Below are 23558 nucleotides of genomic sequence, written 5' to 3'. Positions count from 1 at the left end.
AAGTAACGCATTACTTTTCAAATTTACAACAAAATATCCCAGTTACTTTTTCACATTAATTTGACTGACAGCTCTCCTGCCCCCATGTTGAGAAAAATAAGTGCAGAGGCGTGTGTGTAAACATGATGGTTATTGTAGTTCTAGACTAAAAGTGAGCATTTATTCATCTCACTTGCACAATAAAGATTCAGTACTCCTCAAAATGAATAAAATCCGTCAAATGCAAAATCAGAGTACTATGCAAACCTCCAATAATTAAATGATAAATAAAACAACTATTTTTATGCATTTAATCTACCTTTATATATATGTCTTGCTGCTGACCTTTGATGAAAATTACTAGATTTTTTGTTTTTATTGGTAAACCTTTTCTACCATTATCCAGAATGGCAGCACAGCAGAGCTGCGCCCTCTACTTTTCATGCGTGAATTTGCATATTTACCTCAGCCTGGGCTTATTATTTCAATTTTGGTATGAAGAGGTCTTTACCGTTGCACAAAAATATAACTTTTTTTTGTTATAAAAAAAACAAAAACAAGCCCAGCCCAGGTGAGAAAAAGTAACGCAAAACTAACGTAACACCTTACTTTTCTTAAAAAGTAACTAAGTAACTCAATTAGTTACTTTTTAAGGGAGTAACGCAATATTGTAATGCATTACTTTTCAAAGTAACTTTCCCCAACACTGCTCAAGGGTGTGGTATTTTGAATGAAGTATCAATCATTCATGCTGCAGACATCAATGCAGACTTGAATTGATGTGTGCATTTACTTTTCTAAGTGATCAGACTTTTGCCTGGTGGATGATAAAATAAACAAAAGCATATACACACACACTTACACTGTGGTCTTTTGGCAAACACTGTGGTCACCATGGTACATATTTGTAAGAATAACAGATTTCAATTTATAACAGTATGTATTGTGGCTGACAAAGCCCTCCATCCCTGTTCTTTTTTTCTCTTTTCTTGGAAACATTCATTATTTCCAGTGTGAGTGTCCAGTTGGCCTGCTTCCTGAACCAAACCGACCCCAGTTGGAGGTGTTTTATGGGCTCTCCTCTCCTTCTGTTCCTTGTATATGGTCCCTACCTGCATAGATAAGAGCAGTGAATGTGTCCTACTGGACCTCTAGATTCACGGAGACTTTCTGTCAGACAGAATGTGCTCACTGCTCACGTTTTTGAAAGAACACTTTCTTGCTCACTAAGGGGCCGTTCACACAGAATGCGTTTTCTATTTCCATGCGCTACTTTTCCATAGTTTTTCTGTGGAAACAGGCACTAGACCAGTGGTTCTCAAATAGGGGTACGAGTACTGCAGGGGGTACGTGAGAGAAAGTGGAAACTTACATTTAGGAATAAATCATGAAAATAGGCTATTGTATTTTTTATATGAAATTAGGACTACACAAAGATGCATTGAAAATGAATTCATAAATTATATTGAGCAACTGAGTGAATGTCAAAGATCTGAAGAGGACCGTATCCCATTGAAAAGATCACTGACAAATTGACATAAATGGGCATACTAGACATATAGAGACGTACCGGTATATGAATACAGAACTGTTCGTTAAAACACACTGAAACTTAGTTGAAACACATTGAAAAAAATCACAATGAACTGTTATTGACTGAACTGAAAAACACTGATTAACTGATTAATGATACTTGATACTTGCCTGATACTTAAGAGATTTACATAAAACAGGAGTTGCGTAAACCTACATGAACTGTTTATGATATTTATAAACCGTTTTATATAGTTATAAATAGTTTTATAAATGTTAAATACAGAAATGTTTAAACCTGCTTGGGGGGCATCAGATATAATAACTGTCTCACTGTTATTCTTATTCAGGACTCAAATTGGCACCTTATGGCTGCTACACTGTTTATGGGCTTCCTATAATATCACTGGATTTTAAAGCTCAATGGTGCTGTCTGGTCAAGGGGTACTTGAGGGCTGGTCAAGGGCTGGAAAAATCCACTGCACTAGATGGACGTGTATAACTGTTGCTCTCGCGTGTTTTGCATTTATCTGATCAAAAATTGTGACAACGGTAATATTGTGAAATATTAGTGCAATTAAAATTTTTCTAGATGAATATATTTGGGGCCCGAGCACCGATGGTGTGAGGACTCTATTGAAATTGCTCAGCCTATTATTCTGATATTTATGTCTGATATGGGTTTCAGAATTAGGTGTGGCAAAATGGCTCAATAGCGCCACCTACAAAATTATATTTAAACGCCGTTCATGCTACTTTTCACGTACAAGTATGAAATTCAGTACACACATGTAACAGCCCAATACCTACAAAAAAGACCCTTGGTGCAAAATCTGAAAACCCAACAGGAAGTCAGATATTTTGAATTTTCTCTGCAAAATTTTTGCAGTTTTTGCCATTTCCAGACGTCGTACTTTAACAAACTCCTCCAAATGCCTTGTTTTACATTTTGATTTAACCAGATCAACATCATGTTTGGTCAGTCTAATCTAAAGGCCTTGGTGATGTTATATTGTGAAGATCTTGAGTTTTCGCTGAAGGGCGTGTCCGTGGCGGCCTGACAAAGTTTGATATTTCACCATGACGCAGGAAGCTGTTGTAGGTCAGGCATACAATGTCCGATCTGCCCCAAACTTCAGATGTTTGGTAGAGTCCTGGCCTGAAGACATCCACATACCAATATTCAGTTACAGTCATAGCACCATCAACAGGAAATGGCATGCTTTACACTGTAATTCACTCCCAGAAACGCATTTAAATTTGCCATGAAGTCCAAAACAGGCTAGAAACACATTAAATCAAGCAAAACTTGGCTAAGTGCTCATGTATGTGATTAACTCCACGAAACAGAAAGTTGTTGTAACTCAGGCATACAATGCCCGATCTGCCTCAAACTTCACATGTTTGATTATAGTCCTGACCTGAAGACATCTACATGGCAATATTCCATTATAGTCAAAGCACCACCTCCTGGCAGAAGGAAATGAGGCACAACAAAATTACTTTGCTGTATTTCTCCTATATTTACCTGCTTAACCCTTAATCGTCCCTCAAGTAGGGTTTACGTTTGAGTCCCTTGGGGTCAGATAGACCCCAAACTTTTACAGAGCGTTTGCATAAGGAAATATAATTTTTTTACATGGAAAACTATATATCTTTTTTTTTTTTACTTCTCAACTATACATTTATGCTGTGTTTTTGTGGGTATTTGGTAGTTTTTTTTACCTATTTACTGCACAAATACTTAACTATGTCATAAATTGGCTCATTAAAAATTATTTTTTTATGAAAAAATCACTTGAATGATGATCTTAAATAAATATAAATAGTTTTTGGACATTGCTCTATGTGTTAGGGATAGAATACCGCCATCTGTAGGTTTGTGGAAAAACTTTAGGAATTATAGTTAAAGAGAAAGAAAGTGCAATGACCACATTATCCAATAGAGGTCCATAGGGAAGTTATGCAAAAGTTAAGCTGCCTTTCATCTTTCTTTTATTTGCCCTTTTTCCTCTCTTTCTCATGATTGTTCCATGTTGCATTTGTGCTCTAGTATTTGTCCTTCATTTATGTATGGAATTTTTTCAGATTTATGCCAGTTTTGTTGATTTTATTTGCCAGTTTCTATAAAAATGCTCTCTGTTGCAGTCACACGTGTGTGTTTGTGTGTGTGTGCGTGTGTGTATGAGACAGAAAGTTCGTTCCACTTCGTGTTTATGCTCTAGGACCAGATCTTGATATAAATGTAGACATTTTCAGATTTATACTGGATTAAGTTGATTTTTTTTTACAAACAAAGTGAAAAAAGCATTTTTTACATTTTCCCATTCATTGCCAAAATCAAAAAAATACTCCAGACACCTGTGTGTGTGTGTGTGTGTGTGTGTGTGTGTGTGTGTGTGTGTGTGTGTGTGTGTGTGTGTGTGTGTGTGTGTGTGTGTGTGTGTGTGTGTGTGTGTGTGTGTGTGTGTGTGTGTGTGTGTGTGTGTGTGTGTGTGTGTGTGTGTGTGTGTGTGTGTGTGTGTGTGTGTGTGTGTGTGTGTGTGTGTGTGTGTGTGTGTGTGTGTGTGAGAGTGAACATGCTTGTTCCATATTGCATTTGTGCTCTAGTATCAGTACTTCATTTGTGTATGAAAATCTTTCAGATTTATGCCAGTTTTGTTGATTTTATTTGCCAATTTCAATAAAAATACTCTCTGTTGCAGTCACACACATTTGTGTGTGTGTGTGTGTACGTGTGTGTGTATGAGATAGAAAGTTCGTTCTACTTTGTGTTTATGCTCTAGGACCAGACCTTGATATAAATGTAGAAATTTTCAGATTTATACTGGATTTAGTTAATTTTTTTTGACAAAAAAAAGTGACAAAAATTTATTTTTTACACTTTCCCATTCATTTTCAATGTGGGGTCAATCTGACCCAGAGGGACTTAAACGGTAAATTGTTTACACACCTTTAGAACAACCAAATCAAGCCCAGATTGTTTGTGCATGTTTAGATAGATTATTTAGGAAAAGTCACAGAGTCTCATGGCCCTGAGATGAAGGGAACACTTTTTAAAAATGGAGGAAAAGTCCAGTGGGGTCAGCTGGACCCCAAGGGACGATTAAGGGTTAAATGAATCTTGCTCACTATTCGCTGTTTGTAGCTTTAATTTAAAATTGTAATTTATTCCTGTGATCAAAGCGTAATTTTCAGTCTTCAATGTCACATGATCCTTCAGAAATCATTCTAATATGATGATTTGCTGATCAAGAAACATTTATTATTATCAATGCTGAATGTTGATGCATCCATGCTTAATACAAGTATTAATTTCTTTAAAAAAAAATCTTACTGACCATAAACTTTTGAACAGTAGTATACATTAAGTGCAGTTTACACACGCAGATGCCAAAATGTGCACGATGCAAACAGAGCAGACTGCGGGGCATACTGTATTCCACAATGCAATGCCCTTGATTACAATTGATAAATGTAATAGCAACCACAAATCTCCTTCTTGATTCATTGTATATGATTTCAAAAGGCATTTTTACACAACATTAGACTACACAGGTAAAATAAGTTTTAAAAAATGTATGCTGTAGTGTATACAGTACACATTGTGTAAAAAGCTAGTATTTCATTCTGAGCATAACCTGCAGTCTGAGATGAGGACCTGGTGAATCTTATCTCTAGCGTCACGATTGTGGAGATTATGATTTTTCATTATAAGTTGAACCAGAGAGGTATTTTTCTGTCAGCAGAGACCAGACCACACAGACACCTCAGAGCTGTTAAAACTACACCAGCACATAATTAAAAGAAGTAGTTCACCCAAAAATGAAAGATCTGTCATCATGCATTCACCTTCATGTTGTTCTAAACTAATTAAATTCATTTTCTTCTGAGGAAGAGATGTTTTGGAGAATTTCTAACCTGCTTTTTTTCATACAATGAAAGTAGACCGTGATCAGGTAGACCTTGTGTACTATATTCTAATTATGAGAAGAGCAGGCTCAAATGTAAGTAATTATTTGAAACTCATTCATATGAATCAGTCAACCATCAATATTTGACTGCAGAATGCTGTGAGTTACCAGGTAATAATAATCTTGTATATTGTCTTTCTTTTGTGTTTGCTGCAGGTGGAGAAGACAAATGAAGCGTTATATAAGAAACAGAGTACAGCTGCTTTTAAATCTGCCACTGACAGACTTGTGGGTTCACTGTACGCCAAAGTAAGACACACACAACACTCAAATTTCATCTTTAGACTGTCACTGGGAAGAAAATCACAAATGAGATCTCTTTAATATCTCAAGCGTTTTTCCTGGATAGCAATGACATGAAATGGAGAGAAGATTTTACTTATTTTTTTAGGACTTTTCGGACCAAGTCTCATGTTCCTCCTAAGAATAAAACCCCAGTGATCTCCCATGGGTCTCCTCTAACATATCAGAAGAGAACTCATCGTCTCACTGTGCTGAGATCTCAATAAGAACTCGAAACATTTCAAATCAAATTTTCTCTCTGAACAAATGATCTAAAGCTGCTCCACATTTGTTTTTTAGCTCTATACTCGGTTACACTTTTCGATAGTCCACTTTAGTTTGTGAGAGTTAAAGGATTAGTTCACTTCAAAATGAAAATTTCCTGATATTTTACTCACACCCATCTCACCCGTCTTTCTTTCTTCAGTCGAAAAGAAATTACGTTTTTTTAAAACATTCCAGGATTTTTCTCCACATAATAGACTTAAATGGCAAACAAAATGTTAACGGTCCAAATCAATGCAGTTTCAAAGGCCTTCAGAAGGGCTTCAGAGGCTCTGCACGATCCCAGAGGAAAAGGGTCTTATCTAGTGAAACCATCAGTCATATAAAAAAAAAGAATATTCTTTTTAACCTAAATTGCTCATCTTGCGCTGCTCTGCGACGTGCCAAGGATTGTGCAATCACGTCTGAGAAATCACGCTAAACGTAGGTGGAAGTACCGCCCCAAGCAGACGTGCGAGGACTAATACAAACGCCCTTTACCAAAAAACACTCCATCTTCAACTTTAAAATCGCCTGACATCGTTGTTTTACCTTTTTTCTGTTAAAGGGCGTTTGTATTAGTCTTCACATGTGTGCTTTGTAAACACGGGGGCGTAATTCTGCCTACGTCTGGCATGACCTTTTCGACGTGATTGCGCAATCATTGGCACGTCACAGAGCAGCGCAAGATAAACTATTTAGGTTAAAAAGTATATTCATTTAAAACAAAAAAAATTTAAATGACAGTTTTGCTAGATAAGACTATTCCTCGTCTGGGATCGTGCAGAGCCTCTAAAGCCCTTCGTTTGAAACTGCATTGATTTGGACCTTCAACATTTTGGTTGCCATTGAAGTCCATTGTGTGGAGAAAAATCCTAAAATGTTTTCCTCAAAAAACTTTATTTTCGACTGAAGAAAGAAAGACATGAACATCTTAGATGAGATGGGGGTGAGTGAACTAATCCTTTAAAGGGTTAAATCACCCAAAAATGAAAATTCTGTCATTAATTACTCACCCTCATGTCGTTCGACACCCGTCAGACCTCCGTTCATCTTCGGAACACAAATGAAGATATTTTAGTTGAAATCTGATGGCTCTGAAAGGCCTCCATTGGCTCAATGGCACGGTTCACATCAGCGAGTCGATTCAGCGGTTTGAATCGCCAAATTTCAGCAGTTTGGCCGTTTGACACGCGATACGAATCATGATTCGACTCACTGATTCATAACGCTTCGAAGCTTCATGATGCCGTGTTTTGAAATCGTCATCACTATATAAGTCGTTATTTAGGGTTTTTTGCGCACAAAAACTATTGTCGCCGATTCATAAAGTTATTGTAGAACCACTGTAGTGAGATGGACTTTGTAACGACGTCTTTAGTACCTTTTAAGGGTCTTGAGAGTGAACCGTGCCATTGAGCCAATGGAGGCCTTTCAGAGCCATCAGATTTCAACTAAAATATCTTCATTTGTGTTCGGAGGTCTTACGGGTGTCGAACGACATGAGGGTAAGTAATTAATGACAGAATTTTCATTTTTGGGTGAACTAACCCTTTAAGGGAAATTCACACTGCACAGACAAACGCCAACAAACACGTTGGCCGTTGGATTTCGAATTTTTTGAAAAATAACTGAAAAATTCATACTACCCCAACAGACACTGACTAACTCGAGCACCCACGGAAAAACACAAAATATTCTCCATTAATTTTAACCAATAAAAATAAAAGATCGCAGCTTTCAGACATGACTTTCTTCTCGTTTTATAGTTCATTTGAGGCCGCTTCTATGGCGATAAATGTCGAGAGTGCATTATTGTAACACGAGTGAATCTATGTAACAAATCTGCTCGCAGGCCTATTTCTTTCACTCTAGCTCAACTTATTGGACGCGTGCTTTCATATATGGCTCTGCTCTCGCTCAGATTTTTCCAGTGTCCTCTCGTGAATATCTCTTTGCTCTTTCTCTAGAATTGTCATCTGATTTGTCCAGAAACCGGCCATTTTCACTACATGGATAATTTACTAAGCACGTCCAGCAACTACATGCAGTCTTTGCAAGGGACTTGCCTCATTGTCATGGCAACGGTTTGTGCCCAGATCAGATTAGGTCAGGTTGGAAAAGCATATCACACAGCTCAGACACTCCACGACTCAACAAACGGCGATTGAACATGTTTAGTCGTGGTGAAAACAAACTCTGACCAATGGCAACAGACGCCGACAGGGGTAACACACTGATCCAACAAACTCCGACAGACTTGTTTGATGGCGTTTGTGCAGTGTGAATTTGCCTTTAGTTGACGAATTCTTGCAAAGTTACTAGTTATAGTTAGTAGAATGTCTAAAGTGGACCATTGAAATACTATATGTCAACTATTGACTCGTATATGATACTTTAAAGATAGGGTTGGCAATTTTTCTTATAAACACTTTCTGTTATACTGGTTGAAACTCTCTTCACACCCTGATAGCAATCAATAATAGAAGTGGTCTAAATATTAAAACATGTACATATATCTTCTGTGGAAGTTTAGGACCAAAAAATGTTCGTCCAATCATTGCATTCGTTTTCTATGTCAACACTATCAACGGCGAAATGAATCTGCAGCAGTCAGGTAGTACAATTAAGAGCTCTGGAAGTTGTTAACGTTCATTATTATTGTAATGTTATATACTTTGAGATAGGGATGTGACGGTGAGGAAAGTTTCCCACCGGTTAATTGACGCGTGACATCACCGCGTAATACAGGTATCACCGACGGGGGTTTTCGCAAATTCTAAACTGAAAGTAAAATGCGCATGGCCACGAGCTGTGGTAGTGTTTTCCATGAATTCATATGAAAGATGAGCTTCCATAGGAATTTACTGAACACGTGCCAGTGGACACGCACCTTGGATGACAGTGCGGACGTAAATGCGTGCGGACGTGCTCATTTTACTTTCGGTTTAGAATTAGTGCCAATTTTGGGGCGGGTTGCTTGAATGGTGGGTTCATTAGCCTATTATTCTTGATGAAAAACACAACAACAAAACGGTACAATGACAAACTCACTTAGGCGCTTTTACGTTTCGCTTTGAAACCAAATCTTGCGCGATCATCTTGTCAGTCTCTCTTGATAAATGAAATCTGATGGCGGGGATGCCACGGTGGGAAAGTCATGTAACTGGTATTGCACCTTAACACCGCTAACACCTTAACACGACTATCGCAGCTAGCCTACTTTGAGACATGAGTTAACTGAACGCCGTCTCTCGTGACACTTTGCAGACTCTGCTCTGGCTGTGTGTGTTCATGTGTTTTGGAGGAGACGTGGCTTCGGAGACGCTCTGATGGGAGGGTGGGATCTTATGCTTTCAAAGCTAGCTTGCTAATACTAGCCCCTCCGAAATTGCCTACCTAGCTTTAAAAGAAACTTGTTTTGAGCTGTGCAAGAGAAAAGTCTCAGGGCGTTTTCAGCTCCATGATGTGTAATGACAGGGATTGATGTGTCAGCTCAGTATTCAGAGTCAAACACAGCCTGTTGTAGTTCAGATTTGTAGTGTGTATTTGTATAAGCTTGAATTCAATGGGAAAGCCCTGATATTTCGCTCCATGGAGAGTTTAGATTAAATCCTGTCCGTATCTAAAATCAGTAATTATAATTTGCAAGATATGAGAATACGCAGAAGTATCCGTATGTTGAGAGTGTGTATCATAGAGAGTGTGTGTGTGTCCGACGCTCTGATGCAGATGCTGCAAATATTTTATTATGAGCTCAGCACCTCGCCTCACGTCTGCTCCGCTCCTTTATTAGACACATGCCTGCTCCCTCACAAATAACACACAATACACACAGCCGACTGCGGGAATCTCACCAAATCACATTTCAACCCAAAATCAAAAGAAAGCTTAATGAAAATAAGGAAGCTTAATTTTAGCACCATTATGATGTTTTGCATTGTAACATTATTTTCATGACTTTTTCACTAAATTACCATGATGCATCTGTTTTTTTTGTAAGTGTCATTATTCTGGATGACTTTTAACTATTGTTTCATTTTATATATATAATATGTTGTATAATAGTTGAAGGAATGACTCTAAAAAGTAAACTAAAACTGAAAATATTGAAGAGACTTTTAGTTTTTTCACTGTATTTAATTATTATTATTATATTCTGACATGTGAAGAACTTTGAGATGCATTTTACTGTATGTATGAGAATCTATACAAATAAAATGTATTATTATTATTATTATTATTATTAATTTATTATCAATGCATTTCAATTTATTATGCTATTTATTTGAATTAAATTTAACCAATAAATATGTATAAATATTGTAGAATGTAAATAATGCATCTTTTTTTGCATGACAGCCCTAATGAAAAATAAATATACCAAAATGTATTTTATACATTTATTTTATGCTAAGTAGGGTGAATTAAGGGTTTATTTGGGACACTTTTTGCCATTGAGATGACTTGGAAAAAGTGTCTCAGTTAACCTGAATTCACCCTATACTACAAATACATTTACATATTTATGTACTTATGGAACTATTGTATACTTTAGGTACTTTAGGTAATATCTTGCATTTAAAGACTGATATCATATATCCTTACTAATAGTGATATTAAAGCACATTTTAGGTTTAATATTAAGAAATGTGCAGTGTGCAATAAAGAATCACTCCAAGTGAAGTTTAATTATAATATTTATAAGTCTCAGTTGAAATGTCAGTAAATATGTTAATAGGTTTGTACTACTGAATACTTAGTATGAAATATGTATTTTAAATACATTTTGTGTTTAATTGTCATGGCAATGTCACAGTACAAAACATCTTCCTAAAAAGGACAGGTTTGGTGAGATTTCCTCATCTAGATGTTTCTCTCTCTCTCTGCATCTCTCCTGATTACAGATGTCTATTTATGAATGCAATTATACATATAGCTGGTTAATATTGCAATATGCAAGTACGTCTAAATAACTGGAACGATTCAATAGTTTAATTTCTATGTACAGCATTTTGTAGCATGTCGGCGGTTAACACAACCAAATTAATTTTGACTCGTCATTCATTTTGTGAAAACAAGCAAAAACTGTGTTTGCAATATTGCTCCTACAGCTCGCACACAAATATAAGTTCCCCTGGCTCATTTGTACCTGCTGTAAATTCATTGTGCAGATGATGTTTATGATGCTGTGGTTAGTTATTAGATTGCTCTTGGCAGGATACTCCTCCGCCAGGCTCATATAACGTGAGCGAATCTTTTGAGAAGACACACGGTCTCCATCGCTACAGCGAGCCACGGAACGAGAAAGCACGCAAGCGACAGAGCTGCTTCCTGTCTACTGCCCCCAGAGACCCCGCCTTCCTCCAATATGACCCTGAAATCCCAGGTGACTTACCCTTGCTTGAGCTGAGCTGTACTGTATGAACGGCATTTGCGGCCTGCTGTCGATTATCTGTACATTACTTTACTAAAACAGATGTCTATGGGGCTTAGCATTCAAGAATAGGAAGCAAACATTAGTCATTCGGAAGTGTCTTGATTAATTAATTAATATGAAGTATATTACATTAATAAACTCTGTAGATCTAGTTCTGTCTTTCCGTGGAATGAGCTTTATTGGCATAACAAAATTGTACATTTGGAAATGTACAAATTAAAATGTAGAAAACATGCATAATGCAAGGCCGTAACCATGTCTTGAACATTGGGGGTTATTGGTTTATTTAGAGGAATTAAACAAATACAGGATTTTAAAGGGATTTAAAGGAACACAACACTTTTTTTGAAAATAGGCTCATTTTCCAGTTAAACAGTTGAGTTTTAACGTTTTCAAATCCATTCAGCCGATCTCCGGGTCTGGCAGTAGCACTTTTAGCTTAGCATAGATAATTGAATCTGATTGGACCGTTAGCATCGGAAAAATATCGAAACTCTTTGGTAATTTTTTTTAGCGAGATGTTAACGGTCTAATCAGATTCAATGATCTATGCTAAGCTATGCTAAAAGTGCTACCGCCAGACCCCGAGATCGGCTGAATAGATTCGAAAACATTAACTCATATTACACTAATATGTATAACATTTTTAGCATAGGAAAAATATAGAAAGTCTTTGGTAATTTTTTTAGCGAGATGCTAACGGTCTAATCAGATTCAATGATCTATGCTAAGCTAAAAGTGCTACCGCCAGACCCCGAGATCGGCTGAATGGATTTGAAAACGGTAAAACTCATATTACACTAATATGTACAAAATTTTAAACGTTTCCTATCATGTCAAATTCAGTTATAATTTACATGAATCTTGTAAATAATGGCATATTTTAAAACGTAACATTTAAAACATTTTTGTCATCCTAACAACATACAGAGTAGCGTAAGGGAGTGCAGCAGAGCAGCATCGAGAATATCAAATATTGGGCGGGACAATTTGGCCATTTCTAATTATTGGGGGGGGACTTGTCCCCCCAATGTCTATGGTGGTTATGGCCCTGGCATAATGCATACTGTTAAATACTATATTATTATCATTAGTATTCTGATGTGAAATCTATAACTTTTTAGAGGCAGTCTGTGAAATATTTCTTTAAGAAATTAGTTTTAAAGCAGAAATGTGAAGCTTGTATTTCTGTTGAAGATTTCTTTATAAGTTGTTTAAATCATTAATTTACGGCTAATAAAGTAGGCCTAGGAACTTGCTTTACCAACAGAATGGTGGAATTTGCTCCATGTAAACAGTGTTTTTAGGGAGTTATATTCAAGTATTACAGCTAAACTAGTTTCTTATTTATGGTTTCGCAGGTCCGGCTCATTATAGTCCAGATGTTAAATCTGGCCCTAAACTTGCACTAATTGTCTCAAAGGAAGATCGCTTCAAAAGCCCTAAAGACATGACCCCTGGACCCACAGCATATGAGGTATGTACTTCATATATTTATAAAATGCACATGTATGTGTGTGTGTTTGTGTATATATATTTTTTGGGATTTTTCTATTTGTTTTTAAAGCGTTAAATGGTGTAGCCCTGCCGCATTTGTCTGAACTTTTCAGCTACCAACAATCTTCTCAAAGTCTCAGATCCTCTGATAAACTTCTGCATATACCTCGCTCTCGCTTGAAGTTTAAGGGGGATCATGCTTTTTTTTGGAGCTGGTCCCAGACTAAGGAACAGCATACCCCAGGACATTAGATCTGCACCTTCTCTTCCTGCTTTTAAATCACGCCTGAAGACTTCTCTGTATTCCTTGGCTTTTGGATGAACTGTATTTTGTGTGTTTTAATGTGTTTTTGTATTGGTTATTTGTTCCTTTGTATCTCTCTTTTTATTCTCTTACTCCTTTTTAGTATCTAAACTGACCTTGTGTGTGTGTGTGTGTGTGTGTGTGTGTGTGTGTGTTTGTTGTAGTTGAGTCCAGTTATCATGGACACCGTTCTGAAAGGCACCTTCAACGTGACACTCCATGATCCTTTTATCTCCAGCACGAGATCTTTATCTTCACGCAAGTCTTTGAGAAAACCCCCTCCCCACAGCAGTGCCTAACTAAGGTCAAAGGTCAGTGACCCCTCACACTATATTTGACACTTATCATGGAGGATTAGTTTCAGTAATTGAGGCGTTCTTGAGGTTTTCAGAGGTCTACTCCACTCGCTAAAGAGACAAGACGACTCTCTCCTGTCTGTCTTATTGAAACTAGCCGCTCTGTTACACACACACACACACACACACACACACACACAGATACACCAGCATGAGCTCTGATATTATATTCCCTCTGAATGGCTGATTGATCTCTTAAAACCAAAGATGATCAAATAAAACGTTAAATGTATTTTCTGATTTACATACACTAATTAGATGATTCATTAATGGCATGCGAGTCTGCTCACTGCGTGACGAGTAACAAGATTTTGGGAGAATTTGATGACTAATGTTGATTGCAATCTTCGAAATCATTTTGAGACATTGTTGAGAAAGTCTAGCAGTTACGCACATGAGCTTATTTGGGCAAAATTCTCCTTTTGCCCTCCATTTGATCTTATTGCTGTATAGAGATACAAAAGAGATCCCAGTTGTGCTTTTGTCTTTTCTTTACACAAAAAAAACTGATTGTTGGAGTGTGTTTTACAAGAAAATACTATTTCAGTCTTTCTTAATGTTAAATTCAATTCAATGTTGCTTTGCAATTACTTTACTAGCAATTTCTAAGTGAACATGGTTTCAAAGTCCATTCAGTTCATTTTAGCACAAAATAAAACAACATAATTAACATACAAATAGTAGATTACAGTGAACTAAGAAAGTAGCAATCTATGATTTGAACTAAAATGAAACAAGTAACATTAGCAATGTAGAAGTCTCTTAATTAGAGCAATTTAATTGAAGACTGTAATCTACAAATAATATCTATAAATCTAGTTCTGTCTTTCAGTTTCGGTTTTAATTTATTGCCATAACAAAACTACATTTGGCTGTGTTTATACAATCTCATTGTACACAATTTTGCGGCAAAGTAAAATAAATATTAATAAGGGAAAGAAGTTGTAAAATATTTTTTTCTTCTATATCATGTCTTATAGTTTCCTTCTGTATTCTAATTTGTTTTTCAGGTCACACACTTTCAAAAAGACCTCGGCTAAGCCTCTCCTATTAAACACATGCTTCCCAGGAGTTCCTGTCACACACACACACACACACACCTCTTTATGGGTGATATATTTCCCAGTGCTCACAGAGAATAAATCAGGATTCTTTAATGGGTTTGATGTTTCAGGGTTTTTGTGCATCATAAATTCTCAGCCCTGCCCACGATAACACAGCGCTAATGTAGAGAGATTTGTAGAGAGATCGTACACACACACACACACACAACATCTTGATATCGTTATACACACCCTTTTAATCTAATTAAGCATTTACACACTCTCATTATTCAGCAGAGAGAGGGAGGTCGAGGGAGGAAGGGCGAGAGACGTCGAAGAAGAGAACGAACGAAAGAAAGAGAGGTTTTAGCTCTTTATTGAACTGACTTGTTTTACATTTGCAAACTAATTGAATCAGATAAATCACTGTGGCGGCTCTCTCGCCGCACGTGTGTGTTTGTCTCGTGGAGTTTACGGATGTTGGAGCGTTTTAAAGTCAATGTGAACCCATTTACTTTCTTAACGCACATTCCTGCTCTTATAGCGAGTGATTCATCTGTGCCCGTCACCCCAGAGAACAAAAGGCTGTTTATATTTTTATGTAATATTCCATTCAAAAAACTTTTAGATTAACATCACCTAGGTTGTGTGAGCTTGTTGGATAGTGTTAACCAGCAGTCATTCCGGAAGTAAATATCCCATTAATTTTCTCCATAGGGGAACCGATTTTAATTATGACTTATAAACCTTTGAAGACATACCAACTGTGAGCTACGAGGTCATTAATCAATGGTTTATGCTTTAGTTGAAGACTTCCATTTGCATTATTCAAACTTTTTTTTTTTTTACAAAAACTGGTGAAAAACTAGTCAGAGAACCTAAGTGAGATTTAGTTTAGTTTTATTAGTCTAAACTAAGAGAATCTAAACTTTTAGTTCCACCCACTCCAGTGAAGCACATTATGCTCTCAAAATACTTCAATATTTTTAACCCTCTGATATTTTACGCATGGCAATTATTTAAAAAAAACATTATTTAAAAATTTGAATTAAAATGAATGGACTATATTTTATTTGATAATGTTTTTTAATATAATATTTAATATTTTTAGGGGATTTTATTCTATTAAATTATATTTATGCCGTATAGTTAGAATCCATTTATTCACTTGCCGAGCATAGACATGAAAATGAAATGTCCAACTTAAACGCTCATACATTTTGAATGCTTTGGAGCACAGACTTAAGTTTGGTTTCTTTTTTTAAAGAAGACACTTGGTAGATTATTGCTGAAGGGAAACAAGTTTTAAAAAAGTAAACGTAAAAAAAAAAGTTATAGAATTTTACTTTTATTGTTATGAAAAATGCACAAAAATACTTTTTTCTTTTTTTTTATATATGAAATGTATATTTTCCTAAGCATGTTTTACTCGGAAACTGAGAGGAAATCAAAACCATAAATCTGAACAAGTTGTGTTTTAAATTTGAGCTTGATATCTCAAAAAATGTGCTTTTTTCAGTACAAATTTCTTTTGCGGGTGCAGTACCAAAAATTTTCACTAGATAAAATTCGTCTTCCATTCATTTCCCATGCGCTCATTTTTGAAAGTAGAAGGAAAATATGTATCCATAGTTTTTAATTCAACACCTCTCCCGCTCTTTAAATCCTTTAAGTATACAGTCTTGTACCTTTTTTTTTGTCTGATTTTCAAATATTTTTTGTTTGTAATGTTGTGTGATTCACCAGCTGGTTGGTTTGGTTCATGGCTCGTGACTTTTTAAAAATCTCTATATGGGAAAAATGAATGGAAAAATACTTCCAGGACCAATGCCATGGAAAAAAGTGAGCGGGCACTTGTGCTCTGTAGCTAAATGGCTTTTTAGAAGTAGTTTTTTTAGTGTTGTTGTAGACGATACAGCCCTTTGCTAATTATTAACAGTTATTTTAATGCAGCTTGACAGTAACCTAATAATAGCATATAATTAAGAAAGATCTCCCACAATTAACTGCAACCTCACATTCTGATATGAAAAACCCACCACAATCTGAAATCGCATACTCTTTCTTATTTTGAATAAGTAATTACATCACGACCGCTAAAAAGAAAATTAGTGTGTGTAGTATAAATGTAATCTGGATGTACTACATCTGCCACGTTGTCATTATCATGTGACCAGCATCAGTTGTGTCGCTTCACCTCCATTCACAAATCCCGTGGCCTCATGGGATAGTAAAGTGTCCATCGTATGCACCCTTCAGAAACTCGCTGGAAGTAGTAGGTCATCCAGGGACTTTTGCCTCCTCGTTTATGAGTACTGTGAATTCAGACATACTACTTTTGTCACATACTGTTTTCATTCATATAGTAGGGAAGTATGCAATTGAAGATGCAGCCTATATGATTTACAACAACCCCTGAAAGCTTACGGATAACCATGGCAACCTAAAAATAGTCCGTTTGGTTCAATGTGCGACAGGACTTTTACTGCAGTGAACTCAATTCCAGCTCTCTGTAAGCATATGTTAATGATTATGAGTGGGAGAATGTGTGATAGTTTGCTCTCGGTGGATTTATAGAAAAGGGCGCTGAAGACTTTTAAAGGTAAACACCATATTGCGAGATGTGTTAATTGGGGAGTTAATTGTCGTTAAGATGTCTTAATTAGTCATTAAGCCAAGCTGTTCCTCCTGCTGAGGTCTGGTTGGCCCCATGCCCACGACTCTCCCACGGAGGACCAGAACTTCTGCTTCTCCATTATCGTCTTAATGTTGAAGAACTTCCGTCTCTCTCAAACGCACCCCGAGGAGCATTTGATGGCTCTGAAGTTGCTCTTTTATAATAATTCTATTAATTATTGTTGATAGTATAAATAACGTATCTAATTATTTTGCACTGCACACACATTTCATTTAATTGTAAAGTGATGCCGTTTATAGTAAATATTTCAAAACGTTTAAGGAAAGACGAAAAGATGAGATGCAACGAGGTGATTGATTACATTCTTTAGCACAAGAGATCTCATTCAGAGGTGGACAAAGTACACAACTCCATTACTCGAGTGAAAGTAAAAGTACTACTGGTCAAATATTACAAGTGAAAGTTGTTAAATTATTTTTACTTAAGTAAAAGTACAGAAGTACTTGCTTTTAAAAGTACTTAAGTATCAAAGTAAATTTCCTTTTTTATGTCAATGCATTATTTTATTATTGTTGCATTGTTGTATAAATGCACGGTGGTTTAAGCCAGTCAGTGATGCTCCATCCGACATGCTAGCATACGACCACCTTGAACTAATTTAAATACTTAAAAGTTACAAAGCTTTTTACAAAGCTGCTGTCACTTTAAGGCAGAATGCACAAATCCTACACACTGATACACATCCGATATTCCCCCAACTGTTTACGTTCACTTAAGACATAATCAACTTTGTTTACGTGAATACTTTCCAAAATGAAAATGTTGACATTTTGTGTGTATTGGTCTGTTTAAGTACGGAAAAAACACAAAAGAAAGCTCTATTCAGTTCTCGTGCTCTGGCATCTCAGAGGCACAAAAACCAGACTGAACTGAGCTCTTTCATCAGGCTTTTTCAGATTCATCCATATGTCTATGCTTCTCTTTCTCCCAGACATTTACATTTTGCAAAAAAAAAAAACACTTTTAAAGAAGAAAAAAAAATCATCCACTGACTTGCAAAGCTGCTACAGAAACGACTTTTGACTTCGAGGACCTTGATAGAAATGTAGTGGAGTAAAAAGTACGATATTTGTCTTTCAAATTGTAGTGAAGTTAAAGTAAAAGTTTCCCTAAAAAAATAATACTTCAGTAAAGTACAGATACTCAAAAAGTGTACTTAAGTACAGGACTCAAGTAAATGTACTTCGTTACTGTCCAACTCTGATCTCATTCAAGGATCATTTTGACTTTTAACTGATATTTATTAAGAGACAAAAAAGAAAGAGCTGTTTTTGTATATTATTTATTAATATTTTGAATTAGTTTTTATTTTTATATTTTAATTAACATTTGTTGCTTGTTTTGCTGTGTGATTTTATTTTAGTAATTTTTATCAGTTTTTTATATTTCTATATAGATTTAGGTTTTAGTTTAGTTTGTTTTTTACTTTTAGTTAAGTTTTTCCATCTAATATTTATATTTAATTTTATTTCAATTACTTAAAAATGATTTTTAAGTTTTAGTTAACAATATCAACAATGAACGAGTCGATTGTTATAATAAAGTTAAAAAAAATTTGGTGACTAAGATTTTTTTAATGTTTTTGAAAGAAGTCTCTTCTGCTCACCAAGGCTGCATTTGTTTAATCAAAAATACAGTAAAAACTGTGATATTGTGAAATATTATTACAATTTAAAATAACTGTTTTCTATCGGAATATATTGAAAAATGTTATTTATTCCTGTGATCAAAATTGAATTTATCATCATTACTCGAGTCTTCAGTGTCACATGACCCTTCAGAAATCATTCCATGATGATTTGATGCTCAATTATTCATATATAATACAGTTTTTTTTAAACATAAATCTTTTGTAACATTATGTTTTGATCAATTTAATACATCCTTGCTGAATAAAAGTAGTAATTTAAATGATTAAATTAAAGTTTTATTATTTAAATAATTTAAATGTAAACGTTTTTTGTTTTTTTTTAATCTTATGTACCCAAACTTTTGAGTGGTAGTGTATCACGGTTTCCACAAAAATATTAATCAGCAAAAAACTGTTTTTGACATTAATAATAATATAATAAAAAATCAAAAAATGATTTCTGTAAATAAATTACATTTTACAATATATTCACATAGAAAACCGCCTCATGAGCATAAGAGACTTCTTTCAAAAACATAATAAAATCCTACTGACCACAAAACCTTTGAACGGTGGCCTAGATCTATAAAATGAATGTTTTTTTCTCGCAATTCTGAGAAATTAACTCTAAAGAAAAGTCTTAATTGTGAGATAAAAAGTTGCTTTTAACTTTTTTTTTTTTTATTATTCTGTGGCAGAAACAAGCTTCCATACAAATGACTATCTCTGTGAGAAACATAACTAGCAAACAGCATTAAATCCACACGCAGAGACTCCTAAGCGAGCACCTCTGTGGTAACAGAAGAGAAGGAGGGCCGTGGGGTGTTTAGGGGGACGGGGCTTGTGTTATCAGTCCCTCACACTCCCTCCTACTCCAGCAGGGGGTATAATGATCCTCATGCACGTATAATCATGAGACTCCAGTAAGCATGCTTAAATACACCCTCTGCTATCATCACAGAGAGCAGGTTGTACAGACACAGAGAGAGAGAGCGAGAGACCTGTAGGGTCAGCGGTCCTGTGATTAGACTTTTATCTGCGCGCTCATCGTTTCTGTGAGAGAACAGCCCCAATCTCAAGTTTAATTGAGTTGAATGTTGTTATCAGAGTCGGGCTGCAGTATTGCGCTCTCTTTCTCCCTCTCTGTCTGTGTCTCAGAGGGAGATGTGTTTTATTCCTCTCGCTCTTTCTCCAGGCAGGAGGCTGCTTTATATGGAAATAGGCTGCAGAACGAGAGTTCATACGGAAAAGAAAGCTCAAAGTACTCAGAATGTCACACTCATTTCTCTTTTAGCATTTTTTTCCCTATGCTTTCTCGTCTTGCAGTTTCTAAATAATGCACTTAATGTTTGCTGTTCTGTTTGGTGTCTTTGAATGAAAGAACAAAAAAAAACATGCAATAAGACACTGGCTGTGTGAGGAAGGGAAAAACTACTGTTTTGTAAAATAGCAGTGAGAAACGGTATGCAGAAAGAAAACAGATCTACACTGCATTCAATTCGGGAATCAGTTTGGCTATTTTGCATGCCCTTTTAAAAACCGCCAATAGCGTTTCGTTTTTTCAATCACAGCTCGGCCAGTGCAAGTGCAGCTCGTTTTGGTCATTATGATGATTTTTCACAAATTGGATCAAAATTAATTTTCACGGATTGGATAAAATCTTGAAAATGGGTTGTTCAAAAGAAAAAAAGGATTCTGAAATCAGATTAGATCACAAAATCCAATCTTGGTTTTGATCTGGATCAAATCATCAGTTTGTGTTGTTCAAAACTTTTTAATAAGTACCTTTGATCCAAACAATTAGGATTATTCTGATCCCAGCAGGAGGGTGGATTAAAACTTTAAAACTGGTCAAAAATACAACTTTTCTATCGTGTAATATATACACACACATATTTTTTATTTTGCTCTTGATTAGATTAATTGTTAAAGTTATACATTAGAAGTAGACCTTAGGCTACCTATCAAGATTCCATGTTAAAATATATTCCAGACTTTTCAAAGGGCCCTCTCCCTAGACGGGGCCCTGGGTAGTCAGGTCCACTTTTCCCCCCACTTCCACGCCCATGGACCTATAGATAGTTATGATATTTGTGGTTGCACCGGGGTCCGTCATTATAAAGTTACGCCACTTTCCTTAGGAGAAAATATAATGACATAAGATCTCGTTATTAGACATACTTGAGTGGAAAAAAATTATATGTAGGCCCTATGTGAGAGCAATGCGTGACCGGACCAGATGACCTGTAAATGCGAAAACTGTTTCCTTTGCAGTTTTGCGAAAATTTCATTTTTCGAATTGCCTGAAAAACCACCTCGTGAGCGTAAAAACTTTTATGGGATATATGGGAGTTTTTGCGAATCCAACGCTCTCCATTGACTTTGCATTGCGTGAGGCTGCATCCGTGTCATTTCGGACTTATAACAAAAAACAGAACAATGTCTAAAAGCAGATATGTGACAAAGTGTACAGCAAACAAGCTAAAAAACAGAAATAAGTTTTTATAAGCTGTCAACCCAAAAAAAACGAGAGTTTAAGGAGACAAAAGTGGATACATGCAGTAAAACGTGATGTTTCAGCAGGAAGAATGGGTACATTTTGGGATCCTGACACTCAGTATGTCTCAGTATACCTATGTGTGCAGTAAAAATGTTGTCACTGTTAAGTCAAATATCCAAATGTCAGGTTTATATGTTCTATTTACTGTCGCTGATATTGTTCCCCTGTAGTGTGATGGTGTGATGGTGGTCCAGTGGGTTAAACCATGGAACTGATACGCAGAAGGTTGCTGGTTCGATCCCAGCGGTCACCACCAGTGTGTCCTTGAGCAAGGCACTTTACTCCATTTTGCTCCAGGGGGATTGTCCCTGTAATAAGGGCACTGTAAGTCGCTTTGGATAAAAAGCGTCTGCCAAATGCATAAATGTAAATGTAAATGTAGTGTGTGTAGTTCTCAGTGTAATATAACGTGTCGCGCTCTGTCTCAATGGCCTGTATCCACTTTTTTGTCCTTAAACGCTCGTTTTTTGGGTCAATAGCTTATAAAAACTTCTGGGTTTTTGGTTGTGGGTTTTGTTTAGCTTGTTTGCTGTACACTTTGTCACATATCCGCTTTTAGACATTGTTCTGTTTTTTGTTATAAGTCCGAAATGACAAGGATGCAGCTTCACGCAATGCAAAGTCAATGGAGAGCGTTGAGATTATGACGCGTGTCGCTCTGTCTCTGTTTTCTCAGCTATCGCCGCAAATGTTTTGGAATGTTGGAGCTCTGAAGTGTCACAGACGTCTGATGTGAATGGATTCGACGCGAACTATTCGCACACGAAATATTCGTTTTTCCGCTTCGCTTTTTCGTTACGCGTCCAGTGTGAAAAGGCCTTTAAACTGTGTTTAACTTAATCAATGTCATTCTGTTGTCACTTATGCATGCTCTGTTCTCAATGCGGGATTTACACTGCCCTCCCAGTTTAAAAAAATGGTCCCCAGAAGCTGCTGCTGTTCCCTGTCTTGGCTTTTCATGGAGCTCATGAAAAGGATGGGGAATTTAGAACAGAGCCATATCGCCAAATATAAAATGAGCAAAATATGCCAATAAAAAAGTTGACTAAAAGTTTGTCTATGGTGTTTTTGACTTAAAGCTACACTATGTAACTTTTCCGTCCACTAGAGGTCGCCTATTCAAAACAAAGGCGTAGTTTGATGACGCCACGTTTGAGCGCAGAATCTTGGGACATGTGGTCTTCACCTCACAGCCGGTGGAAAAGAGTCAGGATAGGACTCGGGCAGAAATCATGTTCATGGAACTGAAGCAGAGCAGGGCCGAGTGTTGTGGAGCTGAGCAAGGCCGCAGGAGCGATTGAAGGGCGGGACTGTTATTATGGCATAGTCGCCGAAGGGACTTTTATTATGACACGGCCACCGGCACCACTTCCTCTTTTCCAGTCATGAGTATGAGGTAACGCAACTCTGTTTATCGTATTAGACACATCCGAGTGTGTTGAAAAGGAAGTTATGACGTTCGCTCGGCGGCTGCTAAATAAAACCGGTAACCGAGGGTGACGCAGATATGACGCAATCGACAGGCGACTCCCTCAAACGCATAGCCCACACGTCCCGGTTCCTTGGTTAAAATAGCAATTTCTCACGATTTACAAATAGTTGGAAACATTTGGGATATTCTAAGTACTCAACTGAACAAAATATATAACACTGGCCTAGTGGTTTTTGGATATTTTACTGCGAAAATCTTACATAGTTCACCTTTAAGTGGACCTGATTGAACTATAACAATGATGAAACCGAGGAACGATATTGTTGAAATCACTTTCAGAACGATTTTATTCCCAGCTGATGAACGATAAAAACATTGACAGCCAATCCTTGATCCTGGAACAACATTTCTGATGGAAAATGTACTGCTAACCTTTCCATAACTTTTCCCTATACTCAGAGTGAATAACACTGATGTAGAAGCACACCCTGGTTGTAAGCCAAAACGTATCCCTCAAATCTGATTGGTTGATTGGAATGTTGTTCCAGGATCATCCAAAATGTTGT

The 23558-nt window shown here is 36.5% G+C and overlaps 1 protein-coding gene across 2 annotated transcripts in view; it reads left to right on the top strand.

Moving 5' to 3' along the window:
- Positions 1–22607, top strand: part of stpg2 (sperm-tail PG-rich repeat containing 2) — a 34112-nt gene extending 11505 nt beyond the window's left edge. The window contains exons 10-14 of one of the 2 annotated variants that reach the window (XM_079814668.1): positions 5643–5735; positions 11253–11421; positions 12834–12949; positions 13438–13584; positions 21731–22607. In XM_079814668.1, the coding sequence (XP_079670794.1) occupies positions 5643–5735; positions 11253–11421; positions 12834–12949; positions 13438–13572 (513 nt within the window). In that variant the 3' untranslated portion in view covers positions 13573–13584; positions 21731–22607. Of the gene's footprint in view, positions 1–5642; positions 5736–11252; positions 11422–12833; positions 12950–13437; positions 13585–14639; positions 14791–21730 lie in introns of those variants that run through there. The other variant, XM_079814669.1, reaches the window with a different exon arrangement.
- Positions 22608–23558: the final 951 nt, after the last annotated feature.

This window comes from Gobio gobio, assembly GCF_949357685.1.
Source record: "Gobio gobio genome assembly, chromosome: 4".
Taxonomy (NCBI): Eukaryota; Metazoa; Chordata; class Actinopteri; order Cypriniformes; family Gobionidae; genus Gobio; species Gobio gobio.
The sequence above is the reverse complement of the archived record's forward strand: the minus strand, read 5'-3'. Positions and strand labels throughout refer to the sequence as shown.